Source organism: Diorhabda carinulata, chromosome 1 (genome assembly GCF_026250575.1).
Source record: "Diorhabda carinulata isolate Delta chromosome 1, icDioCari1.1, whole genome shotgun sequence".
NCBI lineage: Eukaryota > Metazoa > Arthropoda > Insecta > Coleoptera > Chrysomelidae > Diorhabda > Diorhabda carinulata.
The window spans coordinates 4,834,191-4,856,486 of record NC_079460.1 but is presented as its reverse complement, the minus strand read 5'-3'; the positions used below and the strand labels follow the sequence as shown (position 1 = coordinate 4,856,486).

The 22,296-nt window shown below is 33.6% G+C and overlaps 1 protein-coding gene across 1 annotated transcript in view; it reads right to left on the bottom strand.

Annotated features, from left to right (window-relative positions):
• LOC130897524 (neuronal growth regulator 1-like) overlaps nt 1–22,296 on the bottom strand; it is a 103,487-nt gene that overhangs the window by 74,568 nt on the left and 6,623 nt on the right. Inside the window, exon 2 of the mRNA XM_057806431.1 lies at nt 3,359–3,440. Within this exon, the coding sequence (XP_057662414.1) occupies nt 3,359–3,431 (73 nt within the window). The 5' untranslated portion in view covers nt 3,432–3,440. The remainder of the gene's footprint in view (nt 1–3,358; nt 3,441–22,296) is intronic.

Below are 22,296 nucleotides of genomic sequence, written 5' to 3'. Positions count from 1 at the left end.
CCGCTGTCTCAAACTTCATTTATTCATTATTATTTTATATATTTTGTTTTACTATATATACTCAAATACTTGTTTTTTGAATTATTTGTGATTTCTATTATATCAAAATACATAGGATACTGCTCATTGAATACAAAAAGGTACCAGCTGTGCATTTTACTGTTCTAACAAATGTAATTCAATAATATATTTTTGGAAAGCACATAACTACTGTATATAACATCTGAGAAACTTCACGAATTTCAAATTTTAATCGGAAGTCGTGGAAACCCTCCTAGTTCGCAAGACGTGAATTACTCCGGATCACAAGCACTACATTATAATATCGTTATTTTAGAGAAGTTGGAGGAGAACATTTATCAAAAGTTTAAAGTGTTACTTTAGTTCCGAAGTGGAACTAATTCAACTACCATTTCGTGAAAGTCCCCCATTTTAAAAAGACCAGGGAACTCCTTTCGTAAGTATTGTTTTTATGTTCATTAACTGTCTCCCTGACGTTGATAAATCACCTGGGGTACAGCTAATTTGAGTAAACGATTTTTTAAATACGTAAACTGATATTTGGAAGGGAATGATGAATTGAGACAGTACAGATTTAGTGGAGTTATCTACCCCAAAACTGGAACTACTACACCGGGATTTACTTTCCAATTAATAGAAGACATTGAAAATATATCAACAAAGCTTAAAATTCTTAAAATATTTCTACGTATGGCGTGAATCAAATTCTCAATTGAAAGAAATCACTCCATATCTAAATAGAAACATCGTTTACTAATGGAAGGTCTGGATAGTGGAGAGTTTTAAACACTGAATAATACTTCCACATATGACAACGTGGGACCAGTTCTTGACTGGAAGAGATTGCTTCAAGGTTGAACAGAAACATTGTACATTAATGAAAAGATTACATTGTGGAGAGTTTGAAACATTGGAGGATGTCTCCATATATGACAACGTGGGAGAAGTTGTTAACTGAAAGAGCTTGAATAGAAACATTGTACATTAATGGAAGGCTTAGATAGTGGAGATTTTTGAACATTGAAGAATATCTTCACAAATGACAATGTGAAACAAGCTGTGAGGAATTGCTCCATGTTTGGATAGAGATACTACTACCATTGTTCATTGATAGAAGTAATGGATAGTGAAAAACTGTACGGGTCTTTCAAGATGAGCCAAAGTTGTTCGCGCATGAAACAATTTGAAGCAAATGGTTGCCTGTTTTTTGGAATTATGAACATTGTTGTTGCCACTGTTCCACTAGAGCAACATAGTACGATAAATTCTAAATGGTACACCAGCATTTGTTTTCTAGTGCTCTTTGATTGGCACCCAATGATTCCACAGTAAATTGCAAAGTCAATACTTTTCTACACTTGAAGAAGCGCTCTAATCACATGATTGGGAGATATTTCAATCAAAATAGAAAAAGTGTTTCGACAATTGGTTCAAACGCATGCAAAAGTGTATATCCAATTATAAATATTAGTTTTCATTTGGCCATCTCAAATTTTGAGTGGTAACTCTTGTACAACACTTAAAATGCCTTTCTAGCTCAATATTTGATGCTCCTGGGCTATGTTACACTTTGTATACTAGTAAACGATTTATTCTTGCTTAATAAACATAATGTGATATCTTTTTCCAATTAAAAACTCCCATTAAACAAACCGTAAGAAATGCGTTGAAAATGAAACAGCTTTCGTTTAAAAGATGAAACATTAAGGATCTATTTAGATACATTATAATAATATATTTATCAATTTCTTATATTTCGTGTGCTCCAGATTCCAATTGATTGGAACGAAAACTGCGACGTTCGTAGGCTTTAAATCACGTGTAAATAAATACACTCGAATCGTGAAAAGTTCCAGCTATTCTTTTTCAAAGTAAAAGCTCCACAACGTGAAAACTCGGATTTAAAAACGGAAATAAATTAGTGGAACTTTGTGGAAATAAAAATAGTAGAAAATAACATTTTTAGGATACGATAGAAAGTTGTTTGTCTTTATTTACTTTAACAAAAAATATTGGAATTTTATGATTAGGTAAATAATCAGATGGAAAGGAAATTACGAAAAATGATATGAATCAAATTTTTTAAGATTGGATTGGGTATAAAGAGATAAGGAAAATATTCTATTGTAATAAAAAATCCTCTAGGTACCTCATATACACCCCTCCCCTCGCCATACACCTTTCCATACGTTTTTTCCATTGATGGAAGCAGTGCTGGAAGTCTTCTTTGGTTAGTGCCTTTAGGAGCTTTACCGCTTCCATCGACTCAAATCTCTTTCAAAGCAGATTTCATTTTCGGAAACATTAAAAGTCACACGGTTCTAAATCTGGTGAGTACGGCGCGTGTTAGAACACTGGAGATGCGTTGTCCTGGTGCAAAATCGAGCTCGTTGTAGCAGTGTTGCCAAAACTGATAAATAGTGAGTCTGATTGTCAGTCTGACCTTCTGGAACCTATTCAGTCATTGCGATACCGATAATGTCGAAAGAAAACCATCAACATTTCCTTGAATTTTGATTTGGACATCGTTGTTTTATTATTCTGGGCGATTCAGGCCTCTTCAAATGCATCGATTGTCGCTTTGTTTCATTATCGTATTGAAAAATTCACGTTTCGTGGCAAGTTATAATGTTTCTCATTAGTCCAGGATCTTTTCTAGGAAATCTGAGCAGACCCGTTGACGCAAGAGCTTTTGGTCTCAGGAGTCAGATTTTTTAGCACAGAATTTTTCTAACCGTTTCTTTATCGGCGTTTACAGCTTCTGCAATCATTCGTATGCTCATTCCACATTGCACTCACAATTTGGTTCATTTTGGTGACTGTTTCTGAGCGATCTGGGCGGTGGTCATCTTCAGTGCTCTTGGGACTCACTAAACCGCGTACACCCCTTAAAAACACGCGCACGAGATAGAGAATTGTCCTCGAAGACAGATCTACTGGATATTTTTTCTTTTAATTAGATTTTGTTAAAATTTTAGTTTTTTGATTTCTATATAATACTTTTCCAAATATCCGTTAATTTCATCAAGATAATCCGGGAAGCTGAAATTTCTAATAAAAATATTTATTTTTTATGAATATTTTGAATGGTGTACTAATTAATAAGAGATACACTTTTATTCAGATGCTAATTGATGCATGAAACCCTTCATCTTTCATTTGTTACTTCAAAGCACGTCAAAAGGGCCAATTATAGTTGAAGTACTAAAATTTGATGATAAAAAAAACGTAAGCGCGTTGAATTTTATACGAGCAATTTAATTATGATGAGCAGCTCAACGACGTTGTTAACTTCAAATTTTAAAAGGTATATTAATAAAAAATATTAATTACTCACTTGTATCCATAGATGATGCTAGAATTGGACTAACTAAGATGAACAATATGATTCTACAATACTCTGTCAACATGACGAATGCCTGTAACAAAACAAAATCATTTTATAATAATATTTATTGTTATTATCATTATTATTATGACTTAGGCACTACTCAACCTAGACCCGGTATTATTTACCGATCCCGGATACATGCGCAGTTTGAAATTGTGCATTCGCTGTTACAGATTTCTAATCCTGAACGTATTCAGTCACTAGATTCATGCGCAGTTTGAAATTGTGCGTTCCTGTGCACAGATTTCTAATCCTGAACACGTTTTGTCATCAGATTCATACGCAGTTTAAAATTGTGGATTCGCGGTGCACAGCTTTCTAGTCCTAAACGTGCTCTGAAAACGTCCAATGTATCCTCAGACATGCGTAAGAATATTTTAATTTGGCGCATGTGCATTTATCCTTTTTGTGTTATTTACCACGAAATAACCTCTAACCAATGTGGTTTTCTATTTTCCTTGACGTGCCCATAAATTCTGCAAGTGATAGGTCTGTACTGAGTGCGGTCATCATTCTGGGATATTTTTGGAAGCAAATGAGTGGAACCTAGTGCTAAAAAAGTTGGAATATCTTCTGGGTTCTGTAGAAGGTTAGAAAATTCCCTGGGTACGCTTGGGAATTTCTTATACCAGTGTGTGGTTAGTGTGAAATCATAAATATCTTCCCTTTGGCAATATGTAAACGTAATCCAGCTTTTGGTCGAGACATTGTAGATTACTATTAATGCAGGTCCGTCACAAAATTCTTGTAAGGGAAAAATTTGAATGCAAAGAGTTATTGAGAATACACTGCGATAATTTCTTGAACTTCAATCTGAAAAATGGTTCTACCAAGTTCACAAAGAGCTTGAATCAAAACCATAGAATACGATGGGCTATAGTTCGAATCTGAATTTTTAAAAAACAAAGTAAACATAATTATGAAATTACTATTTTACAATATTAAATTATATCCTTTTCAAGTGACGTTTTCGATGTAATGAGGTATCCAAATTGACAATGCTGCTAATTGATTATAACTAGTTAGAACGATATTCCACTGATGGTAATTCCAATTGGTAGAACAACGTCTGCTTAGCAGAACGTGTGATATTAACCACAAATATAATTTTGGGATGTTAATTATATCAGTAGACACGTAACCAGCTGGTACGAGCTATTACTGTAACGAGAAATCATAGTTTGAAATCAATATTCGATAAACATTTTAATTAAATTGTGGTTGTCTATTTATTTTGGTATTTAACATCAAGGAAGTCATTTTTTTGGAAGCTTTCAAATCTTTGATGCCACTTGTTAAACAAGTTCAGTAAATTAGATACAAACATCGCTAATTTTAATATGGGATACACAGAGATGCTCATAAAACTAGTCGATTACAAGAGGTGACAAACATTAGTAATAAAAATTATTGAGGATATCTTGGGAAAGATATTTGAGGTGAAGGAAACTCTAACACAAGAAAAGGTCTTACAAAATACTGTCAGAAACCCTCAGAAGTTAATAACATAACCTAGTTGTGTTAAAAAAAAAATATTTGTAATGCTAATTTTTTTGATAAAAACTATGATAAATTTAATGTTAACTGCATTTTCATTTTAGATCTTGATCATAAAAACATTGTTCATACTTTATATAAACAAACTAATCACAAGATAATTTGGAATTGAAATGTTTGTATCCTTTTGTTTTATTTGCAATTTCCTTTATGGTTTTTGCTTTGAAATTTCGTTTTCCAGAATTGGGTACAAAAAACCAAACTCCCTCGGATAAATGAACATATTTTTCAAAATATTTAAGAAAATAATAAATTTATAAAATGAGGTATCTATGCCTATGGTAGATCAAACAAAATTTTCGGTAGGGGTTTTTTATAATCTGCAATTGATATTGGAATAATTATACTTAAGTTAGATGCTTCGGCAGGTGTCAATAACGAAGCAGACTGATAATTTTTAGATACAATATTTGAATAGGAGATTAATTACTTCAATTGTTCGTACTATGTTAAGACTTACTAGAAAAATGATAAAAAATTATTATTCATCATCATCTACCGTTCAAAGGATAAGCAATAAACTGATTTTTTTCACCTCTAACTTTGAATACATTCATCACATATCAATTAAGAAGGCTTCGCGTGGTTTCTATCGTGGAAAGAAAAAAAACAGTGTTCCAGTTGCTATAGGGTGAATAAATTTCGTTTCCTTGGCCGAGTTATTAGATCTTGTAGGACTAAGAGCGTCCTCTCACCTCTCGGTCGTGAATAAGGTTTCAGAATAGCTTGAGGGGTATATACCGCTCATGAATATTTAAGTTTCCATTGAGACGACAGCCGTGATTTAAGTGTGAACGTGACGATGGAAAATCAAAACGGTTTTGCATTTAATACTTTTTCCCTCGTTCAAAAATCGGATTTCAAATTTCACCTGGATATATTACACCTATTAGATTTATTTATTGACTGATTTGAATGCAAAACGAGAAGATATCTTAAAATTCAATAGTAGTAATTCTCAGCCTCAAAAAGTGTGTCAAGTAATATCAGTGATGGATTCATTTCTAGACCATTGAGGCTCAAGGTGGTATAATTGGGATGGGAAAAAACAGTAGACAAAAATTAGTTTGTTCAAAAAATATATACACGGAAAAAACAGTATACTCAAGAGAAAAAATCTTGAAACAAAAAATTTTCTTAAGCCAAGATTTTTCCCTTGAATGAAGTTAACAATTTTTTCAGTTTATTATAATTCAGTCCATCAATTTACTCTTTAATCTATGAGTGAGATAATATTTTTTCAATAGATCAAATAACACGTGTTCAAAGCGTTTTAAACTAACTGAACCTCTAGAAAATAATTCTTTGAATCAAATGAATCAAATGAATTTCTTGGTTAATCATATAATAATGCAAACAATATGTCAGGTATATATTCAGGCTTTCAGATACGCATCAAAATAATCATTCATCCAGCAGATTTTATTCCTTGTGCCAAAAATTCTTTCAATTTGTTAGGTAGGTAGTTGAATCGCTAACAGAAGGAATTGTTGGAAGATCTTGGTCTGCAAACACGTTTAGTGTTAATAATCTTTCTCAAACTCCTTGATCTACCCCTGTAGTCAGATACGCATAATCATCAGATCTTTATCGGTTGTGCAATGGGTCCCTCCCAATTTATTATTTGATTCAGGTAAGGGATGGTAATCACTGAAGGACGCTTCTAAACGTTGCTGTTTGTTATCATCCGTCAACATTTTCTGGACCCACTTTGGCATAACCTAAGCGATCTTCTAAAATGTTGATACTGATGGTGAGGTTTTGGAGCATCACTCTTCGATCTTACTGCCGCAATTACTTCTTAGGAAAATGATCCCCAGCTAGAATGTTGGACGTCTTTGGTGTTAGAATCATATGAAAGTTTCATCTTTCTTGGATACCAAGACAAGAATAAACGTTGTAAGGGCTGGAAATGGGAGAAAGAGTGCCAGGTTACACGCCAAATTCCCGCCTAACAGCTTCTGAAATTCTTTGGAAATTTTATTTTATGAACAACCCCCATCGTTATGTGGTTGTATGAAATACCATCTCCAGACAATTATTAGGACATTGAATTTGGAACTTGTGGACACGAAAAGAGCTGTTACATATGAAATGAGCATCTCGTTTTGTTGAGATGCTCAAGTGAGCAAATATAAAAACTTGCGCATGGAATAAAAACGAAAACAGAAAAAAAGAAACGTTTTAAAACGAATTGCTCATGTTTTGATAATTGAGTTTTTTGTGAAGGATATCGCGTGATGTGAAAAATTGACTGTCACGTGAAGAGAGAAACTTTTGTGTCATAGCATAGTTTAAATATCGACCTGTCTGGCCGTTTAGTTTTGAATAATGTACAAAATGGTAACGCTTTTTTCAGTTAAGGTGTAATTTACTCAACACCAAGGAATGTACTCTGTAAATTTCTTTTTCTGTTTGTAATTAAATCACTCATATATCTATCTAGTAGTTTTTATTCTTTTAGTTTCTTGTTTATACGATTAGAAAAAAGTAGCGAGGAAGAAAAAAATTTTAATGAATGAATGAACCACCGAGAGAAGGGGCAGATTGCCCTGGTCCCAGGTCCAGAGGGGCTCCACAAGAGGCCTCATTTTTTTATTTATATGATTCCCAAACAAAGCATAGTTGTTTTTCAATTAGACAATGAAAAACGTGAAACGAAAATTTAAAATTATGAGTTATCCCTCAGATTGTTGTTCCAGGAGTACCTGGCCTGACCTAAAGATGAAAGTATTGCTTGTAATAGAAATTACACAATCTATACAGCATATGTTTCAAGTTTAAAGACGCCACGTGGTTTGATATATGTTTGTTAGCCATTAATAGTGAATAGAAAAAAATTGGTCATCGTTAGGTGATACAAAACTTTTATTTGAAAGGTGTTAGCCCAACCAATATAAAAATCAAGCTAGATTGTACTCTGGGTGAGTCAGCTCCTTCAATATCAACAGTAAAATATTGGGTAGCAAAATTTAGACGAGACCGTACGAATTGAGAAGACAAGCAACGCAGTGGCCGACCAAATTAGGTGATGACTACCAGAAATTTTGAAGAAAATCCACAGAGCGGTAGTGGATGATCGTCTACTTAAAGTGCGCGAAACAGACATAGTACGCATTCTGAAAAGTGTGGTACATCGAATATCAATTGAAAATTTGGACATTTCATAACAATGGATGAAACGTGGTTTCATCACTGCACAACTGAAACAAAAGGACAATCAAAACCATGGACTTAAGAGAGAGAACCGACTCCAATGAAGGCAGAAATCATTCCATCTGCAGGCAAGGTCATGGTGTCGGTTTTTTAAGACGCGCGTGGGATAATTTCCATTAACTATCTTGAAAAAGGAAAAACTATCAACGGCGAGTATTATTGCAACGTTTCAGCGAAGAAATCAAGCAAAAACGGACGAGTTTTTCTAAGAAAAATGTGTCGTTTCATCAAGATAATGCACCAGCTCAAACACACGTTATTGCAATGGCCAAAATTGATGAATTAAAGTTTGAATTGCTACCTTATGCACCCTATTCGCTAGATTTGATCTTCTCAGATTATTTTCTGTTTCCAGACTTGAAAAGATGGCTCGGTGGTCAAAGATTTTTCAACAATGAAGAGGTGATGTCTGCAGATAATGGATATCTCTGGTAAAAGTGTATGGAGCTAAAAAGAGAGAAATTTTTTTTTCAAAACTATTATCTTATCTTTGTTGGGCCAGGTACCAGGACCATCCTCGTACTATAAGAAATAGTCAAATAGAACTAAAAATTGAAACTGAAAATTGATAATTCAATTAAAAATTTCTAATTTCTAATGCCTTTCAAATACAACCAATTGACAGAATAGTTCAAAATGAGGATTTCCATCGACAAGACAAAGTCTATGACAATAAGTAAAGACCTAGTACACTGCAACTTAGCGATAGACGATAAAATAAAAGAATAAGTTATGAATTTCAACTATCTAATAGCTTTAACATCAAGCAATACTTACATCTACGAAAAAGCATGCCAACAAGACCACCAGAATCGCCGAAAGTTTGCGCGACATTCCCCCTCAACTGCAGTACGTCCCATAATAACCTAAGCAGTTGAAACAAAGTCGGCTGGCCAAAAAAAAACATTTAACCACCAGAAGATTAGCAGGCAGACCTTGAAGGATATGGGCCTAATTATGGATATCGCCATCCCAACATTTTCTTTCAGAAAGTAGTAATCCCATAAAGGATTTTACGATGGAACCAATATAGGCTCAGACTTGGGCCAAGTATGTACAACTCTGGACCTAGCTTGGAAGCCGTTAATGGCCCAGATTTGGTGGGACTCGGGATGATAACAATGTTCCTCGCTTGGTTTATAAGCCTGGATTAGACCTGGTTACTTAGATAAACCCAAGACTGGTCTGCAAACCTGGACCAGGCTGGTTGCTTGTAAAAACAGATATATTGTTAATAAAATATTTTTATGACATATTTCTATTTGACTGTCTGACTATAGGATGGCCGAGGTCGGGTTACCCAGAGTTCAGCAAGACTTTGATGAATATGGGATGGCCGAGGTAAGGTTACATAGAGACTATAAAATGGCCGGAGCTAAGTTACCCAGACTGATACCAGGCTTAGGCCATTGTTTGTCATAGCCAAGGCCCAGCGTTGGTCCAAGCTAAGTCTAGTTGTTCAAGTCTGGGGGCTCCTACATGGGATGGCAACAAAATAGTTGATCAAATATTGCTGCTTGGATAAATTTATACTATGTTTATTTGTTAGTTACTTCATAATAATTAACGAAATAGGAAGAATTGGAGAAAATAATGTTACATCAAGAAAAAAACACTTTGTTTGTCGTTTGCTTATTTAACCACTTAACTTCAGATACGAAGTTACATACTCCTTTAATATCCCAACTTTCAGTTATTTAAGCTTCTGTGAAGTTTGTATTAGAACTTAGAACGTTTTCTGGAAGCGTATTATTCCATTTCGCTTATCTTTTCAATTTTCTTTTCAAATTCGAGTTAGGAGTTTAAGAACCGACTTTCTTGTCTCAAATTGAATGGCGAACAATGTAGAATATTAACATGGAAAATGCGAATGTTCATAAGCGAAAGCACAGTGTATAGATTCGGTAACAGACATGTATTCAGTATAATACACTCAATAGAAAGGTCTTTAACATTTTTTTTCTCAATATACAGCACTTCTACATTCTACTCTATGAGCAGAGCAATAAGTGAATTGTCTATAAGTCACTAGAGTAGTGACGCGGTGGAGGTGCATCATGGTGTCATCTAGGAGGTCTTCAGCGATACTTCTATAACTCATTTGATTCACATCGATGCTTACCACGCGGTTTAACTGGCTGCTTTGCTGTGATTGGTTCGTTCTGGGGTCATCCTCATGTAGGAATGAAATAAATTGGGGTCGTTTCTTAACTCACTGAAAAGGTGGTGGTATTCCACTAAACTGTTTCTTCTTCTATTTATTGGGTGAACTGAAAACCGCTTGTTAAGTAGATTTCTTATCATGCAGCAGTTAGTTGAAGCTGACGTTTCATCACTATCCGAACTTGTATCAAACAACATTGCACGAAATACAGGGTATCTCTGTTTTTATTGACACACATCAATCTTCAATGGTTTGAGTTGCAATGACAGCGTCAGTGACCTCCTCGCTATGTTCAGTCGACATCGACCGCGGCTTAACTTGTGACATCTACCAACCAATTTTCTGCTCGTATCCAAATGAGTTTTGTTTTCGAAAGCCTCGCTGGATGGTATCGAAGCATCGCTATAGACCTCCTGGATGGCACCGCGATGCACCTCCACCGTGACTTATCTGTTATTTTAGGCCTGGTTAACCACAATATATTTGATTTACATGGATGTCGATCGCAATAGCGACCGCGATCTATACCTCCACAGCGACCCACATGTTCTGTTCGTACCTTTGGAGTATTTACTATAATCTTTGATTAGTGGAATGTTCAGATTGTTATCAATTGTTTGGTTAGTAGCATACCAGGAGGCTCTTCTTAACATCGGAGTGTTTTAGATTGGAATGATTGGAGTATGTTCGTATTTGAAGGTTCTATTCCATAAGACCAAATTGGTATGGTAGAGAAGCAATTCATTTTCGAGTCTCAACTAATCTTTCCGGAAGTAGCTATTGCATATTTCTTAATTTCATGGTTTTCTATTGCTTTTGACATGTGTCTTTCATGTAAGTTTTCCATCTAAATGCAACCCTAAGTACTTGGCATTTTGGTAATGTTATTTTCACTGATTTACTAGCATTGACGTTAATTTTCCACTAATGGAGCTAGTTTTAAAACAAATTCGGACGATTTTGTACTTTTTGGGACTATGAACTGAGAATTTAGTACTGTCGGTGGGTTTAATCAAAAATTTTAGACGAATAGCTAGACACCAAAAAATAAAGAGGGATTGCTTAAAAACTTGGCTTAAAGCCAGCCGAATTGCTCTTATAAAATCAGTAATACACCTAAGTTCATCATAGTGAATAATTCAGTAATTTCACTGAGAATGATTGAATTTTTTTGTGGAGCAGTTCTATTTCAAATTCGTAAGCAAATGACCAAAGTTTTAATGGAAGTTTAACAGACCAAAGTTGAATGGTAACTTGTTTTATTATAATAGTTTCATGAACTGTGATAATATCCAGCAGTTTCAGGTTTATATACATAATAAAATGTACTATTTCATCATCTTTATGTTAATATACACAAAATGATCATCATAAATAAGAAATATTCTGTAAAATATAATTGACAATTTTATTCACATTTATTGAAATATCTATATCAACCTGTAGGTAAAAAACACCGTGTTTTCTGATATCGCTAGATCATGTTTGCTCAATTTTCAGCCTCGACACTGTGATTTCCTTTCCAAGTCTAAGGCCAAATCTTTAGTTAATGCTGACTTAAACATTTTCTTTTCCAAACAAGCATCTGAGTCAAACAAATCTTCACTAATGTGATTTGGCCTTAACAGGCACTTTTGCCATAGATATATCGATATTTTTTGCCTTAGATAACTTATTTCCAAAGGTTATATAGTTGAAGATAGCGAAATATTGATTTTACCCAAGGTTAATTGACATTTTGTTTGCAGATGCAGAACTATGGATCCATGTTCCCATAAAAAACTGAAATATTAATCGTGTTTCTGGTTAATTGATAAAGTCCATTGCAGATAGTTTAGACTAGACTAGACATTGCAGACTAGATTAGCCATCTTACCGAAGGTTAATAGATATATGTAACTTGTGGTAGCTGATTCTTTGATTTAATGATAGTTCAGAGTGACAATTGTCAATTTTCCTATAGGTTAATCCACAAATATAACCTCAAGCTGTTGAATCTATGATGTGATTTGCTTTGAGGAGCTATTAATTTAAATATCTTGCTTGAAGTGACAAATAATTTGATTAAATGTAAATTGAAAAGATAAGTCGACAATTTTTGAGATCCATAAATCTTGCCTTATGTGGTTGAAGATTCATTGAGACTTATCGATATTGCCTCAGATCAATTGATATATAACTTAGATTGCTAAGTTTTTGTTATTTGATATAGTTTGCTTCAGCTTATTCTTGGTTTGATGTGACTTCAAAGTCTGAATTGTCAATTTTTTCACAGGTTAATCCATAAGATGTTTGAGAATAATTGATACAGTCAAAATTGTCAATTTTTCCATATACTTATCCACAAATCTTGCCTTGGGTAGTTAAATTTACCATGCAACTTGCCTTGAGAAGCTGGATCGCTGTTAGTGCTTTAAGTTAACTGATATATCTTGCTTGAAATAGCTCATTCCTCCATTAGATGTGACTTACATCATCAATTGCTAGGCAGATTTGGCTTAAGGGATTGAAGTTGCTTCGAGAGGCTGAGTTGGTTTGAGAAGCTGAATTGTCAATAGTGTTTGAGGTTAATTGATGAATGTGACTCAAGTCATCAAGTTTTAGGTATATTTGGCTTAAACGATTGAAATCGCTTTGAGAAGCTGAATTGTTGTTAGTCCTTAAGATTAATTGATGTATCTTACTTGAGTTGGTTCATTTTTCTATTAAATGTGACCCAGATTTTCAATTTCCCAACAGTTATTGTCTGAAGTGTTGGAAGTTGCACTACGAGGCTAAATTGTCGATCTTGCATCATTTCAATTGATAAATTTTGCTTTAGGTCTCTGAACTTTCGATTGGAGTCCTCTTAAGAGGTCTTAGGTGATTGGATAAGATTAAGTGTTCATTTCAATTCATCAAAATGTTTTTAGAGTTTTCTGTGGTTGATCCTGTTTAACGTTGAAATATAGATTTGCGACCTTTACGTGAACTTCTATTTTCTATTATAAAAATTATAATTACATTTAAATTGAATGGATACCTAATAGAACGATGTTTTAACGAAAAAATTCCAATTTAAATGATTGCGTTCAACATTTAACACGTTGTAACTATTCCCGAAATAAATTCTGACCTGGAACGTAGAGTTATGTTTGTTCAAATTAAATTTTTAGTTCACATTAAACGTTACAACTACAAAAGAAATGCAATTAAAAAGTTAAATGATTCTAAAACACAATATATAATGAATATAACATCTGAAATAATGGGTAGAGCATGAGATTTTTTTGGAGTAAAGCTGGATTTTAACTGCTTCAGAATGAAAAATTGTGGACAGCGTCTATTGTTTTCCTAATTTCAATCATTTACTTTATGTTTTGTAGCGTATTTATTATTAATATATTTTCCATTTTAAGCATTTTACTAGATAATTTATTTATCCGATAGTTGAATTTTGGAATTGTTTCTATACAACGTTTCAAAATTTACAGAAAACATTTAATATCTGGATAGGTTTAAGTTCGGGAAAGTATACATGAATTTGCCATTTTTTTCAACCCTGAATGCATTCAAATCGAAAAAAACCGGGTGGTTGTATTTGAAAAAATAAAGAGATTTGATATTTATGAAGTTAAACTTTGAACACTTTTTATACACACCCCGTATGAAATGAAAAATTGTCCAAAATAGATTTAAATACGTCTTATTTTGCTCAAGAAAACCCATTAGAAGCCATTTTAATATCTTTAAGGGTATCCTCGTAAAAAATAATTTATAAGGGAATGCAAGGGTAAAATTTTTTACCAAAAAGTTAATAATTCAAAAAGTATGCATTTTTAGAAAACATTTTTTAGACAAAAGTATATTAAAATTTTAGGTAAATTCCAAAAATGTATTAATATACAGGGTGTTCTATATAACATAACGTTACAGTTTAAAAATATTTTAGTTTAGAAAAGATCGTATCCGAAAACCCAACCCTGGAAATTTTCATAATTTTACATAAGTATTTTGCCATATAAAGATAGTTTTAACTCGTTGTAGGACACCCTGTATATATCAAAATTGATCGTATTGTTTTTATTTGTTATGTATCAAGCAAACTATCATTATCATCCATCATTATACCTTTCAATCTCTTGGATTGTGATAAATAATAGATCGAATAAAAACTTTTGACCAGTACTATAAGTTAGTTAGTAAGTCACAAAGAAAAACTTGCTTGGAGATAAAACCAGCATCATGGAGAATACTTTAATCTAATCATTTCTGTTATTTTATTGATAAAGTACAAAATTGTGAACATGATTTGTATCACTTCAATATTTAATCAATAGAAAGTTGTTTCCTCTGATTGCTTATTTTCTGCAAGTATCGATCCTCTCTGTGATTTTTCAACAGTTGCAGTTTAACTTCATATAAAAATGAACAAATGTACATGTGAATTTTCTATTTCCACAGATGTGAAACACGGCATTCAACCGCATCAGGAATCGATGAAAGAATCTACGATTTCAGTGCGAACAAAGATTTTCATTTGTTTGTAGTATTAGATCGAACCGACCGATGCAACGGCAAAGTTTCATCCCAGGATACAAAGACATAAAATGGAGTTAAACGAAATTCTATTGTGTCTGCAATTCGCTCTACATTTATTTTCCATTTGTCGAAGTGTATATTGACAGTTCGGTTATGCAGATAACGGTGAACGTGACCACGAAATGGATCAATCGAAAAACTTTTCTCGATTGGCTCTCTCACTATGTTCGTTCCGTTGTAAGAAAAAGAATATCCATCATTTCGTTCTATAAATAGAGATGGTGAAGAAATTACTACTCAGCAAACAATTGATGCATTGAAATTTTCTATTTTTCAAAACTATCCATTCTTTTATTTTTAAACTGGATTAGATATCTAGAAATTCTACATTTCAATTTCTTCCCTATGTAAGAACACAATTTATGATAATTTTCTTCAGAATGTCTCTTTATGACGAACGGTTTTCAACGATCTAAAAATCTAAATATCTCCCAAACCATAAATTTGATCGAGTTTAACAACGAGTACCTTTTTATTCAAAAATCGATTGAATAATTCATTTTGCTATTTTAAGATTGTACAGGTTGTCCCTGTAAAAGTTGCAGATTGTTAATCATTCATAATGTTCGAATGTATAATTTAGAAAATATACTTAAATATAAGTTCTTATTTAGAAACTTTAGGGCTCTATAACTCAAAAAGGAAATTTTTTCATGTCGCTGCATTATTTTCACGTCATCAAGTGTCGGAACGCCCTGTATAGCAGCTGTTGAAATAAAATAGTGATGCGGATGACCACAAATACAAACAAAGGTCACAAAGAAAGGTCTTACGTTGTAATTGACTGGATAACATTTTCTTGGTCATCGTGGCAAAGCTCTAGGAATCGCTCAGAATATTCTACTCGACGCTGATTCTGCTCATGTAGAATCCTTGTTTTGGAAATACTGGTGTAATGCAATTCTTTTTGTTTTCAGGCGTCGGTCGCTTAGAACAAATTACTCCACTAATTCAATGTTTTCTGTAGTAGTAACTGTCCCAATACTTCACGCACGTGGATCATCTTCTTAATATTTTTGTCCACAGCAAAACAATTTTTAATGAAAACCGCGAAACTCAATTTGAGACTTTTTCTCAACCAACTTGATTCAGTGGTCATTCGAGCTCTACTAAAATAAAATGGATCGAAGATCGTAACTTTTTGTGAAGACTTGTCAATGACGCCATAAGCGAATATATATGAGACCAAGAACTCCTCAACCACACTCTACAAAGTAATTTTTAAGAGAAGAAAAAATAATAAATCGTACAGAAATCAACGATTCAGTTCTACTGCCAATGGTTATCTATAGCTGCGAACTCTGGGTGTTAACCAAGAAGCTGAAAATAATAACGCGTCAAATGAAGATACTGAGAAAGATAATAGAGGAGAAGACAACACTTGAGATGGTTAGGAGATAAGCGAAACGGAAACAAAACAAAAGAAGAGGCAAAAGAAGAAAGAAGAAGAATACGGAAATAGCTGACTAGAGAAGAAGAGGACAAGTTAGTTGATTTGGACTAATGTTATATCAACAATTCTAAATTTTTTTTGAATAATTGATAAATATTGAAAATTATTTTCACGATTAGCTCGAGACACTCTGTAGTCGAACTTTAACTTAATTTTCCATCGTAGCTATATTTTTTTCTTTTGAGTACTTAACAATACTTTAAGGGTTGATCTTGTTTGAAAAGATCTCCTTCAAGAGTTGCGCTTCCATTATCATATCACATATCCTTCGAACCGAACACGTCCCGTTCTACATCATTTTCGGTTTGATTAATATCCACCAGTTTTCTGACTCAACAGAATTTATATATTGATCTTTCAATGTAACATCCGATAAGGGAACGAATAAATTCACATCGAACATGAAGCTTAGGTTGGAATTTAGACCCAAAACTCCTGGTAGTATTAAAACTGATATTAATAGACAATAATTTGGTTATGATTTATCTTATTTATAATCAAAAATATGATTTTTTGTTATTTTTATCTAATGAAAATGGAAAATTAAAATTTTCTACAGACATCGACGTCATCAAGATGGTAGTTGGCCATCAACCATTGTGCGAAGCCGCTATAACCCAAGGACATTGATAATTGTTTAAAACATGTTTATAATCGATTCAGAAAGTTGTACACTACTTTAGACTTAGTTACTTAGAGTTACTAATCGCGATCGATCTATTGGAGTGATTAGAATTCTTTTTTCTTTGTGATTCCCAAGCCAATCGCTTCGGGAGACGATTTATTGGAGCGATTAGAATTTTTTTTCTTTGTGATTCCCAAGCCAATCGCGATTCAGATTTGTTACAACTATCGTTTGTTTCGATACAAAAAATGTCAGTCAATCCACCATCAGCTTCCTCGCCTCACCAAGCTACATCTACCACGAGTATGTGATAGAATTTCCGTTGCAGTCCTTCAGTGGTATTTCCCTCTCATAAATTTATCATTTCCATGATTTCTATGGAACTTAATACTGTAAACTTAGCTTCCTTTTAGAGGACACTTGAACCACAACACTTTCGAATGGGTCCATAACAACTCTCATCTCTTTATAGTATTTCTTTGTAACAGCTTTCTTGTTCTACATAGTTTTGATCGTAGTTTCTTCTAGCTCTGTACCATGTTTTTTCCATGTTCACAGCCCAATTCTTCTCAATCCACCGTCCGATATTCATCTAATTAATACTATAATTGCAAAAGTCAAATGCTTTCCATACAAATTTTTCACTATATATTTTTTTTGTTATATTTGATTCTATAATATCATTAATATTTTTGTCAGTATTACAACTAAATCGTGACATTTTGGAATAATCGAGTTTTAATTCGAGAATCCGCAACGACTCCCAGATTACGCGTAGGCTCTCTTGAATATTTCTTTTTTACGGTTTACTATTTTTGGATTTTGTCGTAGATGGGTCCTTTCTATAAGATGAAAAGTGATCAAAAATTGAAATTCACACAAAAGTTTTTGGATAAAATGGAAAAAAAATTTACAATGGACAGTCCAAAAGATCCTTAGCCCGAGAAGCAACACTTAGGAAACGGTTGAAATCAGGACAAATTCCCACATCTTGGTTCAAAGCAAGAACTTGATTTAGTAAACAAAATAAAACAGTTTTTCACGGGTAGTTAATCAAGGAATTATGAGCAGAGGAAATAGTGTTGAATCATCATTTTAATAAGACAATTAAAGTTGTTATAAAGAAATTTTGTAACATAATTATCAGACAACCAGAAAAGTTAAATTAGCGCGCACCATTAGATTTAACCAAATTCTAGTATCATCAAGATCTTTTGAGAATCTTCAACAACTTATAGAAAAGTACTGGAAAAACAATTTTTTATACAGGATGTCCCACTATGAGTTACAACTATTTGTATACGGCAAAATAATCATAGTGAAATCATGAAAATTTCTACGTTTGGGTTATTTAACTAAAATATTTTCAAAAATGGCCGACTTCCGGTTCAACTCTTGAGGGAAGTGAGATCCAAGAGAGATTTTGAAAATTCTCTTACATATTTCTCACTTGAATGAGTATTTTCTTTGGAAAATTGAATGAGTATAACTAATTTATAACCCAGTTGGAATATTTACATTTCTCGAAAATTAAGGCGAATAGAAAGCGAAAATGAATTGTTTGGAAAATATATTCACTCATTAGGATAATTCCTAACAATGCAAAGGAAAGCGCAAAATTAAATGGCTCAACGCCAAATCGTAATTTACCATTAATACTCAGCCTATAAGTAAACATTAGGGGTTTTGTTTGTACCTATATTTGGAATTTCGTTCATTATAAATAAAACAAGGTATGAAGTTAACGATATACGAGGTCTGACTATTAAATAACGAGACTGGTTACGAAAAAGGGTTTTATTATAAAAATTATTCTACATTCGAATGCTTCCCTTCAATATACCCGCCTCCCATTACTTCACACCTTTCCATAGGTTTTTTCCATTGATAGAAGAGGTGCTGGAAGTCTTCATTGGTGAGTGCATTTAGGAGTTATGCCGTTTTTTGCTTTACCGCTTCTATAGACTCAGATTGAGTCCCTTTCAAAATAGATTTTATCTTCGGACACAAAAAAAATTCACACGGTGTCAAATCTGGTAAGTACAGTGGTTGTTCAAGTACTGGAGTGCGTTTACTGGCCAAAACTGCTTCACAGATGGCGCGTTATGGGCAGATGCGTTGCCCTGGTGCAAAATCGGGCCATTTTTGACGAACTCGTTCTCGCAGTGCTGCCAAACTGACAAATAGTAAGTCTGGTTGACAGTCTGTCTCCACTCTGGAACCCATTCAGTTATGAATTTTGTTTTGGACTTTGTTTTTTTGATTCTGGGCCATTCAGTCGTCTTCCAAGGCATCCATTGACGCTTCGTTTCAACATCGTATTGAAAAATAAACGTTTCGTCGCAAGTAATAACGTTTATCATCAGTCCGGGCTCTTTTTCTAACCTTCCAAGGAAATCTGAGCAGACCCGTTGACGCAAGAGCTTTTGGTCAGGAGTCAGATTTTTTGACACAGACTTTTTTCATGTGTAATTTCTCGTTAATTTAGATTTTTTGAGCCGTAGCTGTTCAACTTCCCAAACTACAAATCGTATCGCGCATCTCATAGTTAACAAAATGGTTGTGTCCAGGCACTATTTGATGAAGTCTGTATTCGTTCACCCAATATCAAATTTGGAGCGAAATTATTCGAATTATGCTAGAAAATGAGAACTACTATTTCGATTCCCTATTTTTTTCTGAATTACGCAGATTTGTTCGGATGTTTTAGCTCTCCAATTAGTTAAACATGTTGCTCGTCTAAACATGACTAAACTATCATAGATACTCCAAATTATAACATACTAATTGGAAGAGCAAATTTTTTGACCACGGAATCATTTCCTATTGACCTATGCTATTAGACTTTCATATTTATGAGTTTCTTGTTTTCTGATTCCCCCAGATTTTCTTGTTCTGTTGGTTTTCGCTATTAATTGTTCCATCTTCCAACAACGAACAACGTAGATATAAATATGCGTGTTCAAATATAGATCGATGTCTTTGAAAAAACACCTTGAGTTACATATTGCTGACTTAACTAAAAAATTGAGTTCCTCCAGTTTCCAAGGAACTGAACTTATTCATCTACTTAACAGTCTATTAAGCCCTTATTGAGTCGTGTCTTCGATATGCCCTTCCCTTTTAGGAATTTGAGCGAATATTCAAACTATAAAAGAGAGACAAAACAGCCTAATTCGTAAGCAAGCTTCTTCAATTTCAGAAAGATCGTTGCACGGCTATCCACTTAGGACCACGGAGCACAACCTCTATTCACCTACTCCACGTTCAGAATTAGTTAAGGGCTCAATTATAATGCAAAAATAATGCACAATCATTTTCGAATTGAAATTAAATCTATATCATTTTTTCCCGAATTTCGCAATAATTTGAGAGCGTATTTACTGGAACGTACTATACTAATTATTACCTATAATTTTGTTATTCATTTCTCTCTCTATCTCTTTCTATTCTACCACTCTGAAGTTACTGAACTGATAATACTTATGCTGAGATCCTTTGATATCAATCAACAACAAATCTTGGAGAGTTAAACATTTTTAAATGAACAAAACACGTTGTTGACGTTCAGTTGGCTGTCTTATTTCGATACTGACTTATTTTTATTCTAATAATTTTTCGCGAGGTTCTATTGAAATCAACATTGCGGTAGCTTCTAAGTGAGTTCAGGTATTTGCAGTGAAATTTCCGACTTAAATCTTCTGCAGTGCTGTATAGAGACAAAGCAGTCGATCTGGGCACATTCCAAACAACCTAAATACATTAAACAATACAAATATGAGTGATTGCAGCGTGCAACACAAATAAATTGAAACCGCGAAAGTCTGCATGAAATACAAAATGGTGTTTTGTATTGTTTTGGGAGTTGTTCGAGAATGGGAAGTTTAATTTTTGACAAACGTATCCGTAGCAACAGCAGCGAGAAAATTGTTTTGTATGTGACGGAAAACTAGTGGAATGTACGAATGCAGCTCCAGTTTATATTCGCTAGCATATTTTAATATGAGTAACAAATCCTTATTCATATTTGTTTCAAATATCAAATTAAAAAGTTAGAGAGTACTAAATTAGTGAGATAATTAAATATTCCTTTATCTTCTCCTTCGGTAAAAGGCAATGGAGTGTCTACTTTCAGTTTGCTCCTATGTTACTTGTTGAAAAGTTGATTGCCAACTGTTTTTACATTTTTCAAAATGTCTTACTTTTCCATAAGCTCTTTGTTCACTTCCCCCATCTCACTATTTCGTATTGTTGCGAGAAAAGTGAAATTAAGTGAAAAATTAATTACACTGATTCAGATTTGACATCAGTGCTGCCATATCTCAAACCTTAAGTTTTTGGAAAAAGTTCGTCGCTCGTAATTTGATTCTAAATAACTTAGAATCTAGTTACCATAGAAAACACATGAAGTTCATTTTCAATTTCCATATATCATTTCCATTTTTGTCAAAGTTTAATTCAGTAAGCTAGATATTCGACATAGAATATACAGTTCGTGTTGAAGCTTCTTGTAATGCCCAGTAAAATATATCACTCAATAACTAAGAAAAACACATTTTTGTTTGCTAAAAATCGATTTTATTTATCAGTTTAAGTAATTGCTTCTCCATTTGAACTGAATTTCTTACCAGCGAACATTTTTTTGAGATCTTTAAGGCTGTTTTCTCCTCGATTGTCGTATTCGAACGACCTAACAACTTCAGGTAGTATTTGCTATTGAATGTCTCTCCATTTGGGATATATGGTAAAAATACTGAATTAATAAACTTCTCAACTGACTGTTGTGCCTTTGGACCTGGTTTGCCGATTGCAGTCAACCAAGATAATGATATTTTTGGTTCCGGAGTGAAGTGATGGATCCATTATCACATATAGAGTCAAAAGATCTGATTTATTGAGTCTAAACATGGCCAAACACTGTTCTAAATCATCAACACGTTGTTGACTGTCAATAAACACGACATCCACATAAAAAGAGGCTTTCTCGTGGTTAAATGTATAATTGTACATACAGCGTAATTTCAATTTACGATTAGATATATCTAATTTGTGGACTTTTTTGGAGTAATCACCTCAATGGACCACTAGAACGTTCATTGGTGTCTGTAAGACCACGATTAAATTTTCAAATTGTAATTTCACTTAAATGGCTGTAACTTTTGTCTGACTAATCAAAATGAAATTTCACACATAATCCTTTGAAAGTTGGTATTTCGTAGTTTGACAATGCCAGCGCCATCTTTCTGTCACTCACATCACTTATTGAGTGATTTTATTGGATGTGCAAA